Source organism: Chlorocebus sabaeus, chromosome 19 (genome assembly GCF_047675955.1).
Source record: "Chlorocebus sabaeus isolate Y175 chromosome 19, mChlSab1.0.hap1, whole genome shotgun sequence".
Taxonomy (NCBI): domain Eukaryota; kingdom Metazoa; phylum Chordata; class Mammalia; order Primates; family Cercopithecidae; genus Chlorocebus; species Chlorocebus sabaeus.
Window position 1 is genome coordinate 14,996,234 of NC_132922.1, and position 25,540 is coordinate 15,021,773.

The 25,540-nt window shown below is 38.8% G+C and overlaps 1 protein-coding gene across 24 annotated transcripts in view; it reads left to right on the forward strand.

The window, feature by feature from the left end:
- RBFOX2 (RNA binding fox-1 homolog 2) overlaps positions 1 to 25,540 on the forward strand; it is a 295,689-nt gene that overhangs the window by 204,512 nt on the left and 65,637 nt on the right. For all 24 annotated transcript variants that reach the window (XM_073006749.1, XM_073006750.1, XM_007975639.3 and 21 more), the window contains one exon: positions 16,805 to 17,029. In XM_073006749.1, coding sequence (XP_072862850.1) covers positions 16,805 to 17,029 — 225 coding nt within the window. The remainder of the gene's footprint in view (positions 1 to 16,804; positions 17,030 to 25,540) is intronic.

Sequence of the window (25,540 nt, forward strand, 5' to 3'; positions counted from 1 at the left end):
AGAGATAGGGTTTCACCACATTGGCCAGGTTGGACTCAAACTCCTGACCTCTGGTGATCTGCCTGCCTTGGCCTCCGCACCTGGCCTTAAATGTGGTTCTTGTTACTCCATCTTGATTGGAAGCCGAAGAGTGAACACATACTTTTAAAAGAAAATTAAGCAGTGTCTCATTGAATATATTTTAAATTTATGATTGAAAATGAGTTGAACAGTTCATTTCAAGGAGTATTAGGGAAGAATGCATAAGATGTGTAAGTAATTATACTAGAAGGTGGAATATGGTAAATTACGTGAAAACGATGTCAATAAAGTGTTGTTAGAAGCTTATGTGAGGAAAGAGTTTGAGAAGTTTGGCAGAAGTGGAAGGCATGAGAAGAATGGCTATGGCATTGTTGTGTGTGTATGTGTGTATACGAGTTATACAAGACATTGTCTGAAACTAGAATCAAATTCTTTATTATTGAGTGAGGTTTAGTGGTAGGATAGTTTCAGAGAGTCTAGGATTGATAAAATTAATGGGGGTAAAAAAAAGTCATTAGCAGAAATACCTAAGCAAGAACACAGGAAAAATAAAGTTTCCATGGTTTTGTAGTTTGGTGTGATTTGTGGTCTTGCGGAAAAAGAGAAGCATCCTTTTTTCCGATGTATTACCTGCCCTTGCGAATCTTGCAGAATAGGGAGGGAGAAAATTCAAAGTACTATTTGTTCACTGTGTTAAACAGTGTAGAAAATAGGGGCACTCCGGAATGTGAAAATGATGACCACTGCTGCAAACTTGATGGAACCTTAGAAAACCTCAATAAGCAATATTTAGACTCTTTGAGTCATTGCTATTTAAATGATAATCAGATTATCTATAGATTTCAATGGGAATGCATTGTGGAACTAAAGAAGTAGATGGCATTGTTTAGAGCTTTCTTAACTTCAGTTAAAATGGTCGCCTGACTGTTGGTTGCTAATATAGAGCAACTGTGACCAAAAGCATATCTCAGTAAGGTAATCCCCCCATCCACGGTGTCCCTTTTCATGGTTTCAATTACCCATGATCAACCTTAGTCTGAAAATTCTAAGGTATGGTATTTTGAGAGAGAGCGAGAAAGAGACCACATTCAGGGAACTTTTATTACAGTATATTGTTATAATTGTTCTATGTTACTATTAGTATTATTGTTATTCTCTTATTGTGCCTGATTTGTAAGTTAAACTTTCTCATAGTTAGGTATGTATAGGAAAAAAAACAGTAGATGAGGGTTCAGTGCTGTCTGCAGTGTTAGGAATCCACTGAGAGTCTTGGAGCATACCCCTGTAGAGAAAGGAGGCTACTATATATGCTTTAAAGTTTTCCCTCCTGAGGAACCAGGGGGCATTTTGGAAAAACAGGAAATGCAGAGGGGGGAGGTTTGTTTAATTTTACTTAGCCTATCTCTTCTGTGCAATCTTTAGTAAGAAGAATGTGATTTTTCCCCTCATATTTGTATTGATGTGACTGTTCATATGAAAAAAAAACATGGAGAACTTATAACTCAGCTGTTAGCATTTATATTTTGGACTATGTATGCTTCCTATTTTTTCTTATTCTTTCACATTAATAGTGGTAATTATTATCTCTTTTTTTTTTTATAGCCAAAAGCAAAGAATTTTTTATATATGATCTTAGTTAATTCTTTTTTTTTTTGAGGTGGAGTCTCATTCTGTTGCCCAGGCTGGAGTGCAATGGTGAGATCGTGGCTCACTGCAACCTCCGCCTCCCAGGTTCAAGTGATTGTCCTATCTCAGCCTCCCGAGTAGGTGGGACTACAGGCACATGCCACCATGCCTGACTAATCTTTGTATTTTTAGTAGAGACAGGGTTTTGCTATATTGGCCAAGCTGGTCTCGAACTCCTGACCCCTCATGTGATCCACCCACCTCAGCCTCCCAAAGTGCTGGGATTACAAACGGAAGCCATCACGCCCGGCCTAGAAAATTATTCTTGAATGAAGCTGGATAGTGTAGTTGATTTAATTGATAATGATAATGAAGTTTCAAGTGAGGAAGATTGTAAGTAAAGAAAAGAAAGAGATATATCCTTTTATTATTTTTTAAAGTATGCCCTGTTTGTTTAGCATTCACTTGACTTTCACAGGAAATATGGAGTGAAAACTACAAACATTTTCATTACCAAACAACTATTAAGTATGGATGGCTTCTTTTTGGTTCTTTTATTAGCGGTTTCAGGTATCCCTCTAGTTCTGTCTTCCGCAGGCCACCTTTCTTAAGATGAGATAGGTTTTCCTGTTCAGTAGTAACAGTCTGTTTATAATAGCATTTTTGATGACTACTTCTAACATAGGACTCCAGTTTCTTCTCTAGGCTGGCCTCATTGTGATGAATATTCAATGTTGCAATCACTGGTTTACATTTCATTGCCATTCCTGACTGAAGGATCAGAGTCCATGGCATGCCTTATTGATCCATTTGCTAGAGATCAATGCGGTAACGGGAATTGTTTTCCTCTTTAGACTGCATTCTGATCTGGGCCACTATTCCTTTCATGAAGAAGGAGGGAGATGAAAAATTAGGCATTCTGACTGGTAACTACTTGATTTTTTCTTTTGTTTCTGAGAGTAGTTAGACCCTTGCAAATCTTTTCTGTTTGTAAGGATTTCAAATAATGTTTAGCACATAATGCTGGGTGTATTTGTAGATGGCATTAGGACTGTGACTTATAGCACATATTTAGGTTTTTTTTTTTGAGGTGGGGTCTCATCTTGTTGCCCAGTCTGGAGTGCAATAGCGTGATCTCGGCTCACTGCAACCTCCGCCTCCTGGGTTCAAGCGATTCTCCTGCCTCAGCCTCCCGAGTAGCTGAGATTACAGGTGTGCGCCACCACACCTGGCTAATTTTTTGTATCTTTAGTAGAGATGGGGTTTCACCATGTTGGCCAGGCTGGTCTTGATCTCCTGACCTCATGATCCACCCGCCTCGGCCTCCCAAAGTGCTGGGATTACAGGCGTGAGCCACTGCGTCTGGCCACATATTTAGTTTTGATCCTTCTCTGAGTTGCTTTGCTTCCTGTAATTTAAATGTGTCTAATTTATTAAAGCATAAGTACCCAGGCGGTTTCAAAAATTGTAGTAAACACTTTATTTTCCTTTTAATCTTCTCTAATTTTCTTTTAATAAATCTTCGAGTTGTTAAAGGTTTTTTTTAAAGAAACATAAATGTTTAATAGTTATTTCACCTTTCTCAAATCTATACAGGAAACTGGAATTAACAGAACTCATTTATGGTTGAAATCTTGTTTTGCAGAAAATAAATCATGACTTCTGGGTCAAGATGATAGATAGATGCTTTCATTTGCCTCACATCTCTTATAAGACTCCACTGAAATAACAGTACAGAAGTACAAAAAATAAATCAGCAATAGCAAATAGAAAAAGGTGAGATGTAACACTAATAAACAAGAGAGTTACTAAATTTCTGGAAAAGCTAAAGCTAATGAGGACCAATTGAGGGATGAAATGGAGAATAAACAGATGCCTGTCAGTGAATACAAGGAGGCTGCTTGCTAGTGGTGTGGAAGCCAGTCTGCCTAGGGGGAACCCATGGGAGCTCTGTGAGCAAAAATGAAAAAGAGACAGAAAGCAGGAATTCAGTGTTTATTTAGGGGATAGCTCAGTTACCTGGCACTGACAGAGCCTTTCCAACCCCTTCCCAGTGGCAGTAGTCAGCAAATACTATGCCACCCCCCTTCTCTAGCATTAACAAAGGAAAAACAAGGCCGGGCGCGGTGGCTAATGCCTGTAATCCTAGCACTTTGGGAGTCTGAGGCGAGTGGATCACCTGAGGTCAGATCGAGACCAGCCTGGCCAACATGGTGAAACCCCGTCTATACTAAAAATACAAAAATTAGCTGGGTGTGGTGGTGGGTGCCTGTAATCCCAGCTACTTGGGAGGCTGAGGCAGGAGAATTACTTGAACCCGGGAGGCGGAAGTTGCAGTGAGCCGGGATTGTGCCACTGCACACTCCAGCCTGGACGACAGAGCAAGACTCTCTCTCTCAAAAAAAAAAAAAAAAAAAAAAAAAAAGAAAGAAAACCCAAAGGAAAAATAAAACATGAAACAGTGTTTGTCTCCAAAGAAGTTTATCAGAATGTTTGGGGAAATTTAATTTTGTGTGTGTGTTAGATATTGGCACCCCTTCCTTTAGTCTCATATTTAGGGGGATGGCATTCTGCACTTTGCTAGTGGCTTACACTAAAACAAAGCCTGCCAGTGACATGCTCTTCTCTGTCTTATACTGAGTTTCCATTAGAATTTTAATTCCAAAGAGAGATCTAATCAGAAAGCAAATTCACAGAGGAAACTCATACTAGCTAACAAGTCCTTTTACCTGGGTTACCAGTGTGTGATCATTAGAAGTCTGAGAGGAACTTTTAGCATGAAAGAGACCAGAAGAAACAAAAAGAAAACCTGAACCTAGGGGCAACAGATAATGCAGGAAACAGAAGAGAACTTTAAAGGAATCTTCTAACTAAAATACTCATTTATAAAACCAGTACTAGATATAATGAAAAGGAAACAATTAGAGAATACAAAAGGAGATTTAGAGCATTATTGTCAATAGAAAGCACACAGTAGAAGGATAGCCAAATAGAGTTGGAGATGTTCCCAAAAAGTAGAGGTTTAAGTCACCAAAATGGAAAATACAAGACACAAGTCATAGACTGTGTTCTTAGCTAATGTTCTCTAGAAAACTGAGCCTGAAACAAAAACCTTACCCACTAACACTTTATTGGGGAGTACCATCTCAGGAAAGCAGGAGGGAAAGAAGGCAGAAAGGCTGGCCCTGTCTTTGTAATAGGCCTTGCTGATTGCTTAGTTTTACTGGAAGTCTTCAGGAAGGTTGTGTAGAGCTATTGCTTCTCTGTCCTTTCCATCCAAAGAAGGTGTGAAGAGGTGTTTATGGTTTCCTCCCATTTCCTGCCCCTCCCCCTCTTGGTCAAAGTTTGCCATACAAACAGTTAACTCACTTGACCCCTTCCTTCAGTGGCCTCAGGAGAGGAGGCCAGGTCCTGCTGTCCTGTGGGCAGATCAGGTCTGTACTGAGCGTGTGTTGCCAAAGCCTGGGAGTGGTCAGAGGAGTCAGTAATCCCTAATGGCAGCTCTGGCCTGGGAACCTCCGCCTTTTAAGGAACTTTTAAAAGAGGGTCAGTCCTCAAAGGACTGACAGAGGGAAGGATAGGAAACTACTGCCTTTTTTTTTTTTTTTTGAGGCGGAATCTCACTCTGTCACCCAGGCTGGAATGCAGTGGCTGGCGTGATCTCGGCTCACTGCAACCTCCACCTCCCTGGTTCAAGCAATTCTCCTGCCTCAGCCTCCCAAGTAGCTGGGATTACAGGCGCCCTCCACTACACCTTGCTAATAGTTTTAGTAGAGACGGGGTTTCACCATGTTGGCCAGGCTGGTCTCGAACTCCTGACCTCAGGCAGGCCTCCTTGGCCTCCCAAAGTGCTGGGATTACAGGCGTGAGCCAACACGCCTGGCCAGGTTACTGCTGCTTTTCATCATAAGCTCTTCTTACCTATTTGATTTGCTATTATGTGCTTGTATTAATTTGATAAATATTAAAAAATCAAATTTAAAAAGGAAAAATGAGTTACCAAAACACCCTGGAAATAACTATCAAAGATGTTTTAGAATGCATTTAGAAAACAGAATGAACTTCAATTATGAAAAAAGTAGAATCTAATTAGTTTATATCAGGAACATCTTGGACTACTAGAATTGATCCTTTCTCCTTTCCCACTCTTTCTTGCTCACTCCTCATTAGCATACAGTACCTTGAGGTTGAAATCTAGTAGTCTTCTCCTCACTCTTACCCGTTGCCAGGTTCTGCCAATTCTGCCTTTGGATTGTCTTCACTTGGGCCCCCCAATCTATGTCTCACTCACTGTGCCTATTGTATGTAGTTCATAGCTTTATAAGTCCCTTCAAAGTTTGTGGCATCCTAATGAATCTCTTTGTCTTCCCTACCTCATATCACCTTTGTTTCCTGATGCTGAGTGTTGGTCGCTTTCTGTAACCATATCATTTTTGTTATAACAAAACTTTGTGTTTGCTTATATACTCTACTAGGTTGAAACATCTTTTATTTCTTTAACAAATACTTATTGAGGGCTTTTAAGGCAGCCACTGGCATGAATTAGATCTGGACAATTACCTGTCCTCAACAAGTTCATGTTCTGTAAAGACAATACATATGTAAGCAGATAATTGTAATTGAATATAAGTACCACAATAGAGTTAAGTATTAGGTTGGGGAGGGGAGGAGGAAGGAATGAGTTTTTCCCCCTATTTGAGTGAATCAGAAACCTCTAGAGAGGAGTAAATGCCCAAATACATATTAAAGATTGTGTACGTATTAGCCCGATTAGTAGAAAGGAGAAAAGCTTTCTAAGCAGAAATAATACTATGTGCAAATAAACTGGAAGGTGATAGTACATGGTGTTTTTCAGCATTCGACACACATTAGATTACCACCTGTGCCAAACCCTCCTCATCTCAGGTGAATTATCAGGGTCGCCTCCCAACAGGGCTCCCTGCCTTTGCCTTTGCCGAGTGGTACATTTAAAACCTAATTCTGACCACACCACTTCTCTGCTCAGAACTCTCAGTGGAGTGTAAAAGCTAACATCCCTGCAGTGGCTGTAAACTTTACAGGAATTCTGTCAATATCGTCTTTCCCCACTGCTACCTTTCTCACTTCATCTCCTGCCACTCTGTTCATGCTTACACCAGTGTTATCACAGGTTTCCAAGGCCTCCATGTTCCTAGTTCTTAGAATGAGCTACTTGTGTTTTTGCCTATGGAACTTTGCATTTGTGTTCCCTTTGTCTGGAGTCTTCTTCCATCCAGATGCACATATGACTTGTTGCCTTAATTTCTAAAAAAGTATGATCAGTGTTACCTTTCCATACCACCTGTAGAAAAAGGAAATTCTCTGTCTCTCCAGCCCAATACCCTGATACCCTCCTCTTATTTTTTCTCTGTAGCACACCATCTGTTTATTGTTTTGCTTGCCAATTTATTATTTGTCTCTTCCTACTAGAATGTAAACTCCATAAGGGCAGGGACTTTGGCTTTTTAATCACCGTTGTTTCCTCAGCAGCTAGGACAGAATATCTAACACACGATAGATACTCAATAAATATTTGATGTCAAGAGTTGAAGCTGAATAGATGAAGTGTGCAAAAGGCATGACTTCCATGCGAAGGTATTTGGACTTGAGACTGTAAACATTGGGAGTCTAGGATTCTAAGAAGATAAATTAACTATCAGATTTAGGTTTTATTTTAGAAAGATCATTCTGGCAGCTGCTTGGAGAGTTCATTAGGTTGAGGTTAAGTTAAAATAAAGCTGAACTCTTTAAAAACCAAAAAAGATTATGTAGATAGCCTAGGTGAGAACAGCGGCTCATTTTTCTTTTAATTCCCCATAGTACATAATGTGGACTCTCACATATAGCCTTATATATATTTTCATAGAATGATTATTTATATTGTGGTGAGGTCCCTGGCAGAGTTGGTAAAGCTATTGAGAGAATGGTTCCTATCTTTTTTTAGACTTATACTGCAGAAGCAGGTATTCAATTACCTGGTTAATTCAATTACCAGGCATTTTCTAAAGGGCACCTGTTATGTGCTCATCATCACTTCATTTGATGAGGAAGCTATGATGAAGTTTATGATTCAGTCCCTGGTTGACTTAGGGACTTTACTTGTTAAATGATTAGAGAATATATAAGCCGCCATGTAACCATGGTTGTAGACAAAATGTGTTTTGTTCTGGGAAAGGGATAGGGAAAATTTTTCTCTGTTACTGTATGTTTATAATGTGAATTTTCTATTTTAAAGAGGTAGACTACAACAGAATGCCTAACAACATTTATAAAGCATAATTAAATATTTTGTAATTCAGAAAACACTCTAGTACCTTGCCAGTGTTTTATTTGGAACCTGAGTTACAACTATTTCTTTGTTTTGTTTTTTCCTTAGAGACATGGTCCCTCTCTGTTACTCAGGATGGAGTACAGTGGTATCATCTAGGCTCACTGCAGCCTCAAACTCCTGGGCCCAAGTGGTCCTCTCGCCTCAGCCTCCTGAGTAGCTAGTACTACAGGCACATGCCACCACACCTGGCTATTTAAAAAAATTTTTTTTGTAGAGATAGGGTCTCGCTATATTGCCCAGGCTGGTCTTGAACTCCTGGCCTCAAGCAGTCCTCCCACCTGGGCCTTCCAAAGTGCTGGGATTACAGGTGTGAGCAACCCCACCTGGCTGTGACTATTTTTAAGGCTATTCCAGTTTAGCATATGGAAGATGCAAACTTAATTGTCCATGATGACAAAATAAATAATAAATTAATTTAGATTGTAGTGAAAAGTGTGGTTGAGAAAAAGAATAATTTTCCATAGATTGTGTAAATCACTGATTACATTGAATAGAATAGACGTTTAACTATTAATTGTGTGTAAGGGCCTTCCATTTCCAAGGAAGCAGGTAACTGAACCAGAGTAGTTCTTGCTGTCTGTTGTTGCCAGTGGAAGACATGATTCATGAATGTTTGAGGTTCTAAATACTTCTTTAAGGAGAAATAGAGGAAAGAGCTTTTAAGAGGTTGGAGATATTAAGACTATTACAGGGTTTGTTGCTTTTCACCTAATAGACTATAGGTTTGAATGACTTTGTTCTGAAATATTTATTTTCCTGTTTAAATATTCATTGCTGTGAGATTGTAAAACTCAGCCTCAAGGGGAAGACCGAACTGGCTTTTCCCTCTGAGTAATTTAAAAGAGGTGTGTGTGTGTGTGTATAAGACAAGTGATTTGGAGGCAAATTTACAATATTCTTGTTGACCAAGCCTATAACTGCCCTTAAATTTACATATACCAGCTTCTGTCATTTATTGTTATTCTAAGCAAGGATGTATATTGTATTGCCTGGTTTTTTAAAAAAATTTATTTTATTAATTGTCTGTTTATAAGAGCTCAAGACTGTAATGGTCATGTTCCTGAATTCCATCTCCCCTTTACATGGCTGTAGCACACCCATCTTTTGGTCCTGATTCTTTAGTTATACCCATGCTAAAAGAAGGATCCATTGTGAGGCCTACGTTTCAGTAGATTTGCACTATAGAAAACAACCAGTGTTTATTCTCCTAGCTGTAGGTTCCATATAAGAAGGTAACCCTCTAATTTTAGGAAACTTACATTTATAGCTACCGTTACCTTCCTCTCATCATTTATGCCCCCGCCTTTTTTTTCTTTTTTCTTTTCTTTTCTTTTTCTTTTTTTTTTTTTTTTTTTTTTTTTTTTGAGACAAAGTCTTACCCTGTTGTCTAGGCTGGAGTGCAGTGGCGCAATCCTGGCTCACTGCAACCTCTGCCTCCGATGTTCAAGTGATCCTCATGCTTCAGCCTCCCAAGTAGCTAGGATTACAGGCATGTGCCGTCACACCTGGCTATTTTTGTAATTTTAGTAGAGACGGGGTTTCACCATATTGGCCAGGCTGGTCTTGAACTCCCGACCTCATGTGATCCACATGCCTCGGCCTCCCAAGGTGCTGGAATACCTTGGGAGCCACTGCACCTGGCCTCTATGCCCTCTTTAATCTCTTAACTGACTCTGTTCTTCTAAAGGTGTAGATGCTTCAGGACATGTCCTGGAGGCATGCTGCAACCATAATTCTCTCCCATTTTGCCAGCTAAAGCCTCTAAATCAGTGTTTCTCAGAATGTGGGACCCAAACCACCTACACCAGTAAGTACCAGGGTCCCTGCTCCAACCTACTGAATCCTAATCTATGGGGAAAGGATCTTGACATGTGCATTTCTAAATATGTTCCTTGAGTGGGTGTTACATGCAATAAAATAGGGGCATCTTTTTTTTCAAAGAACAAGGTAAAAGATGAGTTGATAGGTGTGAGGAGCTGAGTATTATGGAAGTAGTTTCTTACTGCATCTTACTGTTGAGACTGCAGGAGGAATGGTTGTGTCTGAACTCCTTACCCAAAATTAGACAACATTTTTTCTTAAACTTAATACTTCAATGGCGATTGGTTTTTTATTACAGTAATCCTTATTATATAATAGTGGAATTTGTTTCCATGAGCTTCCTTGGGATCTTGGCAATTCAGTAAGTTCCAAACAACCAAGTGAACAGCGAATTCTTGGAATTCAACCTGAATGTAAATATTTGGAGAGTACATGGAGATTTCATTGTGTAGATTTTTCCTCCCAACATCAAATTTACCTGCAAGTTGCCTAACATCTTATGGCTCTGAGTGTAGTTTAGATGTATTGTAAAAGAGAAAATGTATTACTTTTACCTAACTTACCAGAAATGTATTCAGGATTATTAGACACTAACACTTTTTTCTGCTCTGGCTACTCAAAATTGTGAAACTTCCTTGAGGTGAGAAAAGCAAAACAATCCTACCTTATAGCTCTTCCTCTAGGTTATGGTGGTTTTAAGAAAAAGTTAAGAATAGTTCAATAGCTTGGTTGTCTTTAGACTTAAAAAAAAAAAAGAACCAGAATATTTTAGATACTGAAGGAAGGAGATTTGGGGGTAGCACTGTTTAAGTATTTGTACACGTTAAGAATCTAGAGTAATTTTGCTTTAAGTCTAGCAAATGAGCATTGTTTTGTCTTTGTTTATCCATTTTGTTTGTCTGGATTTTCTTGGTCTGTTCTTCTACAGAGTTACTTTTTTTTAAAAAAGTTGATCCTAGATGATTTTAAATCCAGTGTTGTCTTCTTATCTTTCTGAGATAACAGTTATATAGCTGTTATTTTCCTCTTGTCACAGACACCTGGGCAGAAACCACTGCTTTTAGTACCAGATCTGAGAAGAATGATAGGCCTTTGCCTAGGTACTCTTTTTTAAAAACAAAAAAACAAAAAAAAAGACAAAGGCAAATAGAGCTTGAAATCTGAGCCCACCTAAGCAAATCCCAAGGGATCAAAATGATATAATTTATAAAAATACTTAAAAGCATTTTATTTGTATTATAATCCTGGAAAATTAATTTCCATTTATAAACAGCACTAGAAAAAGTACTAGTGACATTGTCAGTAGTAATAAACTGGTGAGAATATGCTCTACCTAAATAATGAAGTGATTCTTTTTATGATGGTATGAATAAAATTAATATTGATCTGTTTGTGTGCGTGGTCCATTCTTACCATATATGTGGTATGGGAATTGGGAAGCTTTTAGGATTTGCAGCCTGTTGGTTAGAACTAATACAATAGTAGGTTATGTATATAAGTGGGACTCCAGATGACCAAACTGAGAAAATTAGAGTGAAGTTGAGGAATAAATGAGAAGATATAAACAAAAATACACCCTTGTCTTTCTAAGATTGCACAGACTTTAATTATCCTAGAAATATGAAAACAATTATATTTTGGGTCATTTCTGTGTTCTCTTACAATACTGTGCATAGCTTTTAAATAATATTCAGTATAATTCAGTAGGAACAGAAAATATGCTAAAGAATCAGTTACAAAACAGTTTCACCTGCTCTCTCAATTTTCACAACCACCTCTGAAGTAAACAACCCATCTGGTAAGAGGTGTAACTGGGATTTAGACTCAAGTCTGCCTTTCAGGTTCACACTTTCTTTTTTATTACATCCCATGTAAACTAGGGAGAAAGCACATGGTTGGACCTAGAAAAAACAGTGGAAGTCACCTGTCGGTAGGTGATGATTGAACCTGTGAGATTGCTATAGGTAAGGCAATAGACCGTTGAATGGGTTCCTGTTTGATGACTGTGATACTATAGTTGTTTTTCCATAGTCACGGGTTCTGCATCTGTGGATTCAGCTAGCTGGGATTGAAAAATTAGGGTGGGAAATTGGATGACTGTGTCTGTACTCAGCATGTACAGACGTTTTTTCTTTTTAGGAGACAGGGTCTCCCATTGCCTAGGTTGGTCTCAAACTCCTGAGCTCAAGGGATCCTCCTGCCTTGGCCTCCCAAAGCATTGGGATTATAGCTGTGAGCCACTGTGCCTGGCCAGACTTTTTTTTCTTGACACTTTTTTCTTTTCTTTTCTTTTTTCTTTTTCTTTTCTTTTTTGAGACAGGGTCCCACTCTGTTGCCCAGGCTGGAATGCAGTGCCATGATCATAGCTCACCACAGCCTCTGTCCCCCAAGCTCAAGTGATCCTCTTGTCTCAGCCTCCTGAGCAACTGGGACTATAGGCACATGCTACCATGCCCAGCTAATTTAAAAAAAAATTTTGTAGAGACGGGATTCCACTGTGTTGCCTAGGCTGGTCTCACACTCCTGGGCTCAAGTGATCCTCTCTCCTCAGCCTCCCAAAGAGCTGGGATTACAAGCATGAGCCAGCATGCAGGGCCTTGTCATTATTTCCTCAACACTACAGCATAACAACTATTTACCTAACATTTACATTGTAGTAGGTATTATAAGTAATCGAGAGATGATTTAAAGTATACAAGAGGATGTGTGTCAGTACGTTATATGCAAATACTATGCCATTTTATATAAAGGACTTGAGTATCCAAGGATTTTGTCATCTGTGGTGGGTGGGGGCTGGGAGGTTCCTGGAACCAATTACCTGCTAATACGAAGGGACAACTGTATATTTGAATTTAGAATGAAAACATTTAGCATGTTTCACATTGTACACCAAAAGGCTGTATATAATGTGTATCGCCTCTGTTACTATCTGTGGTTTAAAAGAGAAAGACATCATTCTCAACTCAGAAATTAATAGTTACATTTGATTTTCACTCACAGCAGGTCAACAGCTCTTAAAGCCTGTGTTTGTAAAACAGAAGGAAATTAAGTGCATAAAGCACAAACATGTAAATGTTCTTTTCTTTCCTAATGCTTCACCAGTTCTACCTTCCCATCCCTACGCTCCAGTTTGATATCAACCCAAGATATCAGCACTTGTTTCATTCTGTGTTATTCCTTGTTATGCTCTCTAGCCCAACAAAGCAGTTTGCTGTAATGTGCGTGCACGTGACTTTCTATCTCAATCTTCCTCTATTTCATAAATGTTTAACACTTCACATTTATTATGTACCATGTGGGAGTCTACTTTCTACAGGACTGTCTCCACCCATCATAATGAGCCTTTTAATCCAATAGGGGAGTTAAAATACATATTTAGATTTGCTAAATATGAGACTTTAGATTTAAGTGTCTTGTAGGGGATGCAAGCTAAATGTTATAAGAATATAGGAAAGGAAGGAATTACTTTTAACTGGAAACGGAAGAAAGTTTATAGATTGGTAGGTTAGGGAAAAGAGCTATTCTGTCTAACCTTGTAGACTAAAGAGAAAGCTAATAATTTCTCAGATGAGATATACTTAAGCAGCTTAGACTCTGCTAACAGAAACAAAACATTTTTTATGTAAGTATAGATGTAAATTCATACCTAGAAATACTCATGTGAACTGTTATCTCATAGTTTGCTGAAGGCTGTTGTACTTCTGAGCATAGAACTTTGGAATTTTAGTAGAAATCTGGAAATTTAGAAGCCTGGAAATTTAATAGAAATCTGAAACCATTTAACATTTTTAATAATGTATACTTGGGGAAATATTCAGACATTGCAGAATATATGAGAGAAGATGTTGAATCACTCCTACCCCAATTTCATTCCCTTAGTATATGAACAATTGGTGTTACATTTTTAACAAAAATTTTAAAAGAAATTTCTGTAAGTAACAAAATAATCCACTAAGAATTTCTTCTTGACCTCTTAATGGAGGTTACATTACCCCTCTAGGAAAACAGTACCTCTGTCTGGCTTGCATTTCTATAAAACGCCTAGTGCCTAGGCTACAAGTGGATCACAGGAAATGTTTTTACCTTTCTCCCCGTCTCCCACTGCGAATTGATGTGTTTATTCAGTTGACTGAGTCAGCCCTGTTGAGAATACCCCTGTGGGAGAATTCATACTGTGCACTTGTGTGCAGAGTCTCATTCCCAGCAGACTGAGGTGGAGAATGGAGGCTGGAGTAAAACGAGGAGGCTAAGAGGAGCAGTGTCAGAGCAAGAGAAAGTCCCCTTGGACTTGTTAATCCTAACTTGAAAATTGTGTCTTTTAGCCTTTACCAGTAATTTAGTAGAACTTTTTTGTGGATTCCTGTAAGATTATATTTATGCCTGATGTGGGCATAAGACCTTTGGTGCTCTTACTGTGTTTTCGTTCACCAATCCACCTGAATTCCAATTCACTACTTTTTCATATCTGTCTTCAGGCCAGTAGATCCAGCGAGGGCTTCTGAAGCAGTATGTTTCATATGGCTAGATAGATACAGAGAGATAGAGCATTGAATAATTTGAAGAAGGGAGATAACTATTTTGTATCTCTCTTCAGATGCCCGGAATAGCTATAAAGACATCATAAAAACTATCCTAACCTAGAAATAATGAAAAGAAGTTATATAGTGATGGGTGACAAAGATAGACTTTTTCCAAAAAAATTTAAAGTTTTCATAGCATGTTTTCTAAGAACTAAAGAGAGGGATTTTTTTTTCCTATTTTTTGAGATGGAGTCTCACTCACTCTGTCGCCTGGGCTAGAGTGCAGTGGTAGTGATGTCAGTTCACTCCTCTTCCTGAGTTCAAGCGATTCTCCTGCTTCAGCCTCTCAGGTATCTGGGATTAAAGGCATTTGGCACCATCCTTGGCTAATTTTTATGTTTTTAATAGAGATGGAGTTTCACCATGTTGGCCAGGCTGATATTGAACTCCTGACCTCAAGTGATCTGCCCGCCTCAGCCTCACAAGGTGCTGGGATTACAGACGTGAGCCACTGCACCCAGCCTTTTTTTTTTTCCTTTTCTTAAGAGACAGGATCTTTCTGTTGCCCAAGCTAGAATGGTGTAATCATGGCTCACTGCAGCCTCCAGCTCCTGGGCTCAAGCAATCCTCCTTTCTCAGCCTCACAAGAAGCTGGGACTACAGGCACATACCACCATGCCCAGCTAATTTTTTAAAGTTTAGAAATGGTGTCTCTCCGTGTTGGCCAGGCTGATCTTGAACTCCTAGCCACAGGCAGTCCTCCCATCTTAGCCTCCCAAAGTGCTGGGATTACAGGGCATGAACCATTATGTCCAATAGCAGGAAAATTTTTATGTAAAGCAATTTTTTTTTTATTTTTAATTTCTGTTACAGAATCTTCATTCCTGCCTTTACTAGTTTGCAAGGGCTGCCATAACAAAATATTACATAACAATACAGAAATGTATTTTCTCACCATTCGGGAGGCTAGAAGTGCAAGATCAGGGTGTCAGCTAGGTTAGTTTCTTCTGATGTCTTTTTCATTAGTTAGCCTGTAGATGGTCATGGTCTCTCTGTGTCTTCACGTGGGCCTCCCTCTGTATGTGTCTGTATCCACATTCCCTTTTCTTATAAGGACACCACTCCATTTGGATTAAGGCCCACCCTCATGACATCACTTTAACTTAATTACCTTTTTAAAGACCCTATCTTTAAAAACAGTGACATTTTGAGGTACTGAGGGTTAGAACTTCAACATATGGGTTGGGGAGGAGCACAACTCAGCCTGACTCTGCCCCTTCCCACTGATAACTGTGATCAGTTCCTGACTTTTTATCTAGACTGTGGCAGTCCCCATCCCCAATTCTCTTTTTTCTTTCACCACTATTATGTAAAGCAGTTTTTATTACCAAGTAGAAATGATTCTTGGACATTGGAGACAGCTGAATTTTGAAGTTGTTTAACTTAAATGGAAGAGAAGTATGAATTTTTGTTTCGAGGTAGGTCACTACCATTCTCTTAAGGGTACCACAGTCATTCAGTGTTTCAGAACATTGGCTTCCCCTTATTGATGGTATATTTTTTGTCATTCTCTTTAATATTAAAAACAATACATTTGTGTAGGTTTTATTACAAAAGTAATATATGCTTGTTATTAGGAGCACAAGGAAACTTTTGGGGGTTTTGGATATATGTGTTGACTATCTTGATTGTGGTGATGATTTCATGAGAATATAAGTACATTTTTCAAAACTTACCAAATTGTATACTATAAATAAATAGGTGCTGTTTATCATATGACAGTTATATCACAATAAAACTGCTTAATTTCTTTGCTGATTTGATGACTAAAAACTTGGACTTACTTTGATATTAATGTGAATTTTCATGACATTTGGTGAGGTTGAGCCTTTTTATTAGTTGTTTGTATTTCATTTTCAGTGAATTGTTCAGATAGACAGTTTGCCTCTTTTTCTCTTGGGATGTGTGTGTGTGTGCGTGTACATGTGTGTCTGTCTTGTCAACTTGGTTAACCCACTCTGGGACTAGTGATAATAACCCAGCATCTCTCTTACCTTTTGCTAATATTTTCTCCTAGTTGATTTTTCTTTTTTGTTTTTTATATTTTTTAGGGACAGGATCTCCCTCTGTTGCAGAGGCTGTAGTGGCTTGTGATCCAAAGTGGGCTCTCCACCTACTTTTAATTTAAAGGAAAGATTTTTGACCCTTTGGCATCTAGTCCACTTTAATATGGTTGTGGGCCTGTCTAGTAACCACACATTAACAAAAGTGAAGGGGTGTGTGTGTGTCTCAGTCCACATACATACATCTATGTGTGTATATATAATAATATTTTCCCCAATCCTGGGTCATTCCATTTTACCTATGCAGTGAGAGAATATTCAGAGAATTCCATATATTCACTTTAAAAATAGTTATGTAACAAGGATTCAGAGTCACTTTTTCTTTTTCTCGTTGTTTGTTTTAGGGTAACCAGGAGCCAACAACAACTCCTGACGCAATGGTTCAGCCTTTTACTACCATCCCATTTCCACCACCTCCGCAGAATGGAATTCCCACAGAGTATGGGGTGCCACACACTCAAGACTATGCCGGCCAGACCGGTGAGCATAACCTGACACTCTACGGAAGTACGCAAGCCCACGGGGAGCAGAGCAGCAACTCACCCAGCACACAAAATGGATCTCTTACGGTATGTGAACCATGAGGTGAAAAATAGAAGAATGCGTGGCAATCTTATCGAAATTGTCACCTTGATTATACAACTGGAAAACTCTCGGAATTAATTTAGCATTTACATATGTTCTCATGTACACCTTCTCTCAGCAGCGTTGTACACATTGTCCTCCCTCCTCCTAGAAATACTTAGTCTCTTGGCTTTTCCAGCTCTACCAATTTTCCTGCCGAGCATTGGGTGTTCTGCCCCTGCCTCCTTCTCTGTTCAATTTTTAAATGGTGCAGTATTCCATGTGTAGGTCCTGGAACCCCTTTTCTTCTTATTATACATCCTTTCTCTATATAATTATACTACCAAACTCAGTTGCTCAAGCAAAACCTAGGAATATTCTCTCTCTTTCTTTCTTCTTTCTTTCTTTCTTTCTTTCTCTCTCTCTCTCTCTCTCTTTCTTTCTTTCTTTCTTGCGTTCTTGCATTCTTGTGTTTTCTTTTCTTTCTCTTTCTTTCTTTTCTTCCTTTCTTTCCTTTCTTTCTTCTGCACATCTAATTGATTAGCAAGTCTTGACAACCATAACTCTAACTACTTCATCCTCTTCTCCACATCTTATTGCTCTTCCACCAGATTGCTTGTGTTTGAATCTCAATATGGCCCCTGCTAAACTGTGTGCCCTTGGACCAGTTATTTAATCTCTCTCTGCTGTTGGTTCACTCTAAAATGAAGATAATCATACCTACCTGAAGAGGCTGTTAGGAAATTTAAAAGGATTTATCATCATCACCACTCTAGTCCAAACCTCATCACTGATTTCCGATATTACTGTTGCCTAACTTATCTATCCTCCACATAGGACTAAGGTGGTTTTGTTTTTTTTAAACGCAAATTTTGCCGATTTCCTACTTAACTCTTAATAGTTCCCTAATGCAATTAGAATATAATCTGAACTTTGTACTTGGTTTACTAGTCTCTAGCCCAGCTTACCTCTTTGACCTCACCTCTTCCTACTAACTTGCTGAAGTAAAGGAAATGTCATAAATTAATAATAGGTATGTATCTCATACATATCAACATATGGGAAATTGTATTGTCTCTTGCTTTGTTGCCCAGGCTGGAGTGCAGTGGCATGAACATAGCTAGCTCACTGCAGCCTCAGTCTCCTGGGCTCAAGTGATCCTCCTTCTTCAGCCTCCCATGTAGCTGGGACTACAAGCACACACCACCACGCCCAGCTCATTTTTTACTTTTTTGTAGAGACAGGGTCTCCTTTTGTTGCCCAAGCTTATTTTGAATTCCTGTCATGCAATCCTTCTGCCATGGTCTCCCAAAGTGCTGGGATTACGAGGCATGAGCCACCACACCCAGCCTTGTGTGATGTATTTCTAAAGACAGAAATGTTCTATAATCTGCATAGAAAGACCTAGCTCTGTTAGATTTCTTTTTCTCTTTCCTATATCTGGTTATCAAAAGGAGACCTTTATTCAGCCTTTAAGCCACTTGCTAAGGATGGATTTAACCCATAAATGCTTTCAATTTTCTTTCATTAGGTATTGAACCACCAAGAAATTCCTACTTTCAATGTTTATTAGTAGGTATAAGCACATAATTTTATACTTCAGAAGTAATTGGCTACAATAGATAATTTATTTGAAGAGTCTAGGCATGATAGGTAACAAATGAGACTTTCAGTAGCATTTGTTCTAGAATCATAAATATACAGGCTCATGTATTGACTACATTTCCAAATAATTTTTTAATGATCATGAACTCACAGACCTATCAGAATAACTGTTTCAATTAAAGAAGCGAAAAAGAAGAAATAAAATATATATGAAGCTTTTCCAAGGTGTTTTAATCACTAAATCAATTTCTATACTAATTATCAGGGTTTTTTTTTTTTTTTTCATTTTTATTCTCTGTTTCTTGTTTGGGTAATATGTGTCTTTTTAGTAATTTGCTTCATATAAACTGTCAATTTTGTTGGGGTAAAGTTATTCATAATTTCATATAATCCTTTTAATTTGTATAGGGTCTGTGGCGATATCCCTGTTGACATTCTTGATTTGGCAATTTATGTCTTCTCTCTTTTTTTATTGGTCAGTCTAGCTAAGGTTTATTAATTTTGTAGATTTTTCCAGGAAACCAACTTTTTGTTTCATTGATTTTTGTTGTTTTTCTTTTTTTTTTTTTTTTTTAATTATTTTCCACTCTGTTATTATTTCTTTCTTCTTGCTTTGAGTTTGATTTGGTCTTTATTTTGCCAGCCTCTTGAGTTGGAAGCTTAGGCGATTGATGTTAGATTTTCTTCCTTTTTGTGTTTAAAACTGTAAACACAGCAAGTTTCCCTTTAGCTGCATACCATAAAATATGATCTATTTTGTTTTTGTTTTTATTTCATTCAAGACATTTTAAATTTTTTTCCTGTGGTTTCTTCTTTGCTTCTGGGTTGCATAGGAGTATGTTGTTTCCAAATGTTTGGGGATTTCCCAAATGTCTTTCTTTTATTGATTTATAATTTAATTTCTTTGGAGCTTCATATGATTTCAATTTTTTTATTTATTTATTGATACTTGTTTTATGGAAACGATTTGTCTGATATTAATGTAACCACATCAGCCTTCTTATAGTTACTGTTTACATGTTTTTTTTCTGTCATTTTGTTTCAACTGCTTTGTATCTGAAGTGTATCTCTTATTTTTTTTTTTAAAAAAAAGGGGGGGAGGGGGCAGGCAGGGTGGCTCACACCTGTAATCCCAGCACTTTGGGAGGCCAAGGCGGGTGGATCATGAGGTCGGGAGTTCAAGACCAGCCTGGCTAACATGGTGAAACCCCGTCTCTACTAAAAATAGAAAAATTAGCTGGGCGTGGTGACGTGCGTGTGTAATCCCAGCTACTCGGGAGGCTGAGGCAGGAGACTCGCTTGAACCCAAGAGGCAGAGGTTGCAGTGAACCGAGATTGCGCCACTGCACTCCAGCCTGGGCGACAGAGTGAGACTCCATCCCCCACTCCCAAAAAGCATACAAGTAGATCTTGCTTCTTGCTTCTTCATCTGGTCTGAAAATTTCTATCTTTTTATTGGAGCATTTAGTCAATTTGCATCTTAATGTAATTATTAATGTAGGTAGATTTATGTCTGTCATTTTACTGTCTCATGCCTTTTATTGTTCCTTTTTTCCTTCTTGACTGATTCCTGTTACATAATTGTTGTACCTTTTACATCCCTTTGTGATATTTTTTCATTAGTTATTTTTTGTTTGTGCTGGTGTTTCTTGTATTTTCTTAGTGCCTTCTCAAGGAATTACATCTTTGACTTATCACAACTTATTACTAATGGTTATGTGTGTGTGCACATGCATGTGTGTCTTATTCTGGTTAAATATAGCAGCCTAGGTCTAATATAGCTTCATTCCCTACACTCTTTTGTGCTATTGTCATACATATTATGCCTGTATAGTTTAGATATATAACAATACACTATTATAATTATTACTTTAAACAATCTTACCTTTTTTTTTAAGATCTCTTTTTTGTTTTTTTTTTTTTTTTTTTTTTTTTTTTTTTTTTTTTTTTTAGACGGAGTCTTGCTTTGTCGCCCAGGGTGGAGTGCAGTGGCCGGATCTCAGCTCACTGCAAGCTCCGCCTCCCGGGTTTACGCCATTCTCCTGCCTCAGCCTCCTGAGTAGCTGGGAGTACAGGCGCCCGCCACCTCGCCCGGCTAGTTTTTTGTATTTTTTGGTAGAGACGGGGTTTCACCGAGTTAGCCAGGATGGTCTCGATCTCCTGACCTCGTGATCCGCCCGTCTCGGCCTCCCAAAGTGCTGGGATTACAGGCTTGAGCCACCGCGCCCGGCTAAGATCTCTTTTTTTAGAGCAGTTTTAGGTTCACAGTAAACTGAGAAGATAGTAGAGACTTACCCCATATACCTTCTGCTCCCCCACTAACAACATTTCATACCAGAGTGGTGCACCTGTTACCACTGATGAACCTGGATTGATACATCTTTATCACCTAAAGTCCATTAGAGTTTACTCTTAGTGGTGTACATTCTGTGGGTTTGGATCCATGCATAACATATAGCTAGCATTATAGCATCATAAAAAGTAATTTCACTGCCCTAAAAATCCTCCGTACTCTGCTTGTTTATCCCTCTCTCCTCCCCACAACCCAACCCCTGGCAACCACTGATCATTTAACTATCTCCATAGTTTTGCCTTTTTCAGGATTTCATGTAGTTGTAATCCCACGGCATGTAGCTTTTTTCTGATTGGCTTCTTTCACTTAGTAATGTGCATTTAAGTTTCCTCTGTGTCTTTTCATGTCCTGACAGTTCATTTCTTTTTCAGCACTGAATAATATCCCATTGGTCTGTATGTACCACAGTTTGTTTATCCGTTGACCGGTTTAAGGGCATTTGGTTGCTTCCAGATTTTGGCAATTATGAATAAAGCTACTGTAAACATTCATATGCAGGGTTTTTTGTGAACTTAGTTTTGAACTTCTTTGGGTAAATACCAAGGGCCATGATTGCTGGATCATATGCTAAGAGTATGTTTCGTTTTATAAGAAACCACCAAACTACCTTCCAGAGTGGCTCTACCATTTTGCATTTCCACCAGCAACGAATGAGAGTTCCTGCTGCTCCACATCCTCGCCAGCATTTGGTGTCTGGATTTTGGCCATTCTAATAGATATGCAGTTGTATCTCATTGTTTTAGTTTGCATTTCCCTGATGACATATGACATGGAACATCCTTTCATGTGGTTATTTGCTATCTTTATATCTTATTTGGTGAGGTATCTGGTAAGGTCTTTGTCCTATTTTTTAATCAGGTTGTTTGTTTTCTTATTGTTACATTTTAGAATTCTTTGTATATTTTGGATAACAGTCTGATATTGGGTAAGTCTTTTCCAAGTATTTTCTCCCAGTCTGTGGCTTTTTTCAGTTTCTTGACAGGGTTCATTTTATGTTTTTTTGACCATTTTCAGTGATCTTTGTGTCTTCCTATAGGTCTAAGTTATTATCCAGTGTCATTTCCTTTCAGTCCAAAGGACTTCTTTTAGTATTTTTTTTTAGAGTAGGCCTGCTGGAAACAAATACTGTTTTTGTTTATATGGGAATGTTGTTTTTTTGTGTGTTCAGTTTTGAATGATAGTTTTGTTAGCTATAGAATTCTTGGTTGACAGTTTCTTCCTCCACCCCCAGCCCTTTAAATATGTCATCCCATGAACCACTCCCATGGGAGTTAGCTGATTCTGATGAGAAGTCAGCTGTTAATCCTGGTGTTGGTCCCCCTGTAGGTGATGAGTTGTTCTTGTCTTGCTGATCTCAAGATTTTCTGTTTGTCTTTGGCTTTGAGCGGTTTCTCTATGATGTGTCTAGGAGTAGATCTCTTTGTGGTTATCATACTTGGGTTCTCTTGAGATTTTGGAATACATATTCATCAAATTTGGAATTTTTTTCACCATAATTTCTTCAAAATTCTTTCTCCTTTCTTCTCTCTTCCTGAGCCTCTCATTACACATAATTTTTTTTCCCCCCGAGATGAAGTCTTGCTCTGTCGCCCAGGCTGGAGCGCAGTGGTGTGATCTCGGCTCACTGCAACCTCTGCCTCCCAGGTTCAAGCAATTCTCCTGCCTCAGCCTCCCAAGTAGCTGGGATTATGGGCCTGCACCACCAAGCCCAGCTCAGTTTTGTATTTTTAGTAGAGATGGAGTTTCACCATGTTGGCCACACTGGTCTCCAACTCCCGACCTCATTATCTGCCTGCCTCGGCCTCCCAAAGTGCTGGGATTACAGGCATGAGCCCCTGCGCCCAGCCAACACATAAATTGAAACACTTGGTGTTCTCCCATAGGGTTTTTTGTTTCTTAAAAAAATTCAATCCGAACCTAAACAGAATCTGAAGTTCTATTCATGTTTCTTGAATCTTTTTTCCTTCTGTTCTTTAGATTGGATAATTTCTGGTGATCTCTTTTTCAGTTCACTCCTTCTTTGTTCTGCCATTCCAAATCTGCTGTTGAGCCCATCTAGTGATTTTAAAATTCCAGTTATTATACTTTTCAACTCTAGAATTTCCATTTATATTTTTCTACTGAGATTTCTTCTCATACTATTTTTGTTTATTTTTATTGTTATTTTTTGAGATAGGATCTCACTTTGTCATCCAGGCTAGAGTGCAGAGGTGCAAGTAATCCTCCTGCCTCAGCCTCCTGAGTAGCTGGCACTACAGGCACATGCAACCAACCCCAGCTAATTTTTGTGTTTTTTGTAGAGACAGGGTCTTACTATGTTGCCCAGGCTGGTCTTGAACTCCTGGGCTCAAGCAGTTCTCTTGCCTCAGCCTCCCAGCATGCTGGGAATACAGGTGTGAGATACAATGTCCAGCCTTAATTTTAAAAATATATTTGTATTTACTGCTTTAAAGTTGTCTACTAAATCCAACATCTGGGCAACTAGAAACAAGTCTGTTTCTAGTTACTGTTTGTTTTCTTGAATCTGGGTCACTTTTCTGTTTCTTTGTGTGTCTTATAATTTTTTAATGAGAATTGGACATTTTAGTAATGTACTGTAGTGACTGTGAGGTGTTACTTATTTTTCTGAGATGGGCCATATGTGTGTGTTTGTGTTTGTGTGTGTGTGTGTTTTAAGTAAGCCCATACTTAAACTATGGAATTTATCTCCCACACAGTGTGTGGCCACTAATGTTTCTTCTTAGTGATTTTCATTTGTTACTGTTTTTAGCCTGGCTAGGAGGCACCCGTGTCTCCCTAGCTTAATGGTTAGCTTGTGACTAGTGCAGAGTTGGTGCTCAAACACCTGAAGCTTGTTGAGCTTTCACCTTCTGATGATCCAGGTGGATTGGGAAGTGCACTCAAAGCTCAGCCAGTTCTCAAGCCTGCCTTGGGTTTTCTTTCTATTGAGACCTCCCATGTCTCCCTTCCTCATCCATGTAGTTTCACAGCCACCCAGGGTTGTGAGGAGAGCAAATCTGACCCTCTTATGACTCGTTTCTTTCCAGGATCTCCCCTTCAGATTTCTAGCTGGTCTTCCACTGCACCCTCATCAGACCACAGCCTCAAGCTAGAAGAATGTCTTCTCCCTGTTAGGTTCCCACCAGGTTGGTCCCTTTCAGCTGACAGAGCTATGGATTTTCTACCAGTCCTTCAATCTCCCCTTGTCCCAAGTCAGATCTGCCCTCTCTGGCAGTGAAATTTACTGGTTTTATGGTCCCAGCCCTCCCCTGATAACACTAAGTTTTAAGGCATTAAGTTTGTGTCTGGATGGTCTTACCCCTAAGTTTAAGCAATTTCTCAGGACATCTCTCTATTTATTGTCTGTATGCCTTTGATTGATTTCTGTAATCCTTAAATAGCTGTTTTTGACAACTTTGTCCAACTTTCTTACTGTCGTAAGGAAACAATTCACTGACCTGTTCATGCCGTCATAGTCAGAAGTCTCTTCCCTGAATCATTGCATGGCATTTTGTAGTTTCTTACTACATAGCTCCTCATCATTGCCCATTTCTATTTCTCTTTTTTCCTTTATTGCTACTATTTTCAGTTGTTTCAGATCTCCAGTTGTATATTTCTAATGACAGTGATTAAGGGCAATTCTGTTCCTTAATGTAAATATATATTTTTTTACATTATATATATAGTTAAGACTTACATTCTTCATTTATACCAGAAACTGTTCACCATGAAATTTTGTATGTCAACTAATTTGAGTTCCTAAAGAGATCATCCATGTGTATAGATTGTAAGTTTATTGCTGCCAAAAATAGCTGAAGAGAAAATGGAAAATCCTTTGATTTGTGCCTGTGAACAGAGATAGCACAAGTTCTATAATTTCAGGAAGTTGTTAACAAAATGAGAAATTTTTAGGATGCTCTGGTTGAAAGATGCTTCTTTTTTTTTAAGTGTACATTTTATTTTATTTGATCTTATTTTTGAGACCAAGTCTCCCAGGCTGGAGCGCAGTGGCGTGATCTCAGCTCACTGCAACCTCTGCCTAGCAGGTTCAAGTGATTCTCCTGCCTCAGCCTCCCAAGTAGCTGGGATTATAGGCGTCTGCCACCATGCCCAGCTAATTTTGTGTTTTTAGTAGAGATGAGGTTTCACCATGTTGGCCAGGTTGGTCTCGAACTCCCGACCTCAAGTGATCCACCCTCCTCAGCCTCCCAAAGTGCTGGGATTACAGGCGTGAGTCACTGTGCCTGGCCCAAAAGTGTGCATTTTAAATGTGAGGGTGAATTCACTGCTCATAAGCCATTTATTTACCTTTGTAGAGAGAGAGAGTGTGTGTGTATGTGTTGTATATAGAGTTTGAACAGTTGAGCAATGCATTGTAAAACCTAGACTTGACAATTTTAGTTTATTTTATTAAACTTTTACTATCTGCCTGTATGTCTCTTAAAATAGTCTATCCAGTTTGATAACTCATCAGTTAAAAACAATGATCTAGTAATTCATGTGGCCAATTAAATCTAAAAGTTAGATAGGAAGCATTGTTATTTACAGATGTATTAAT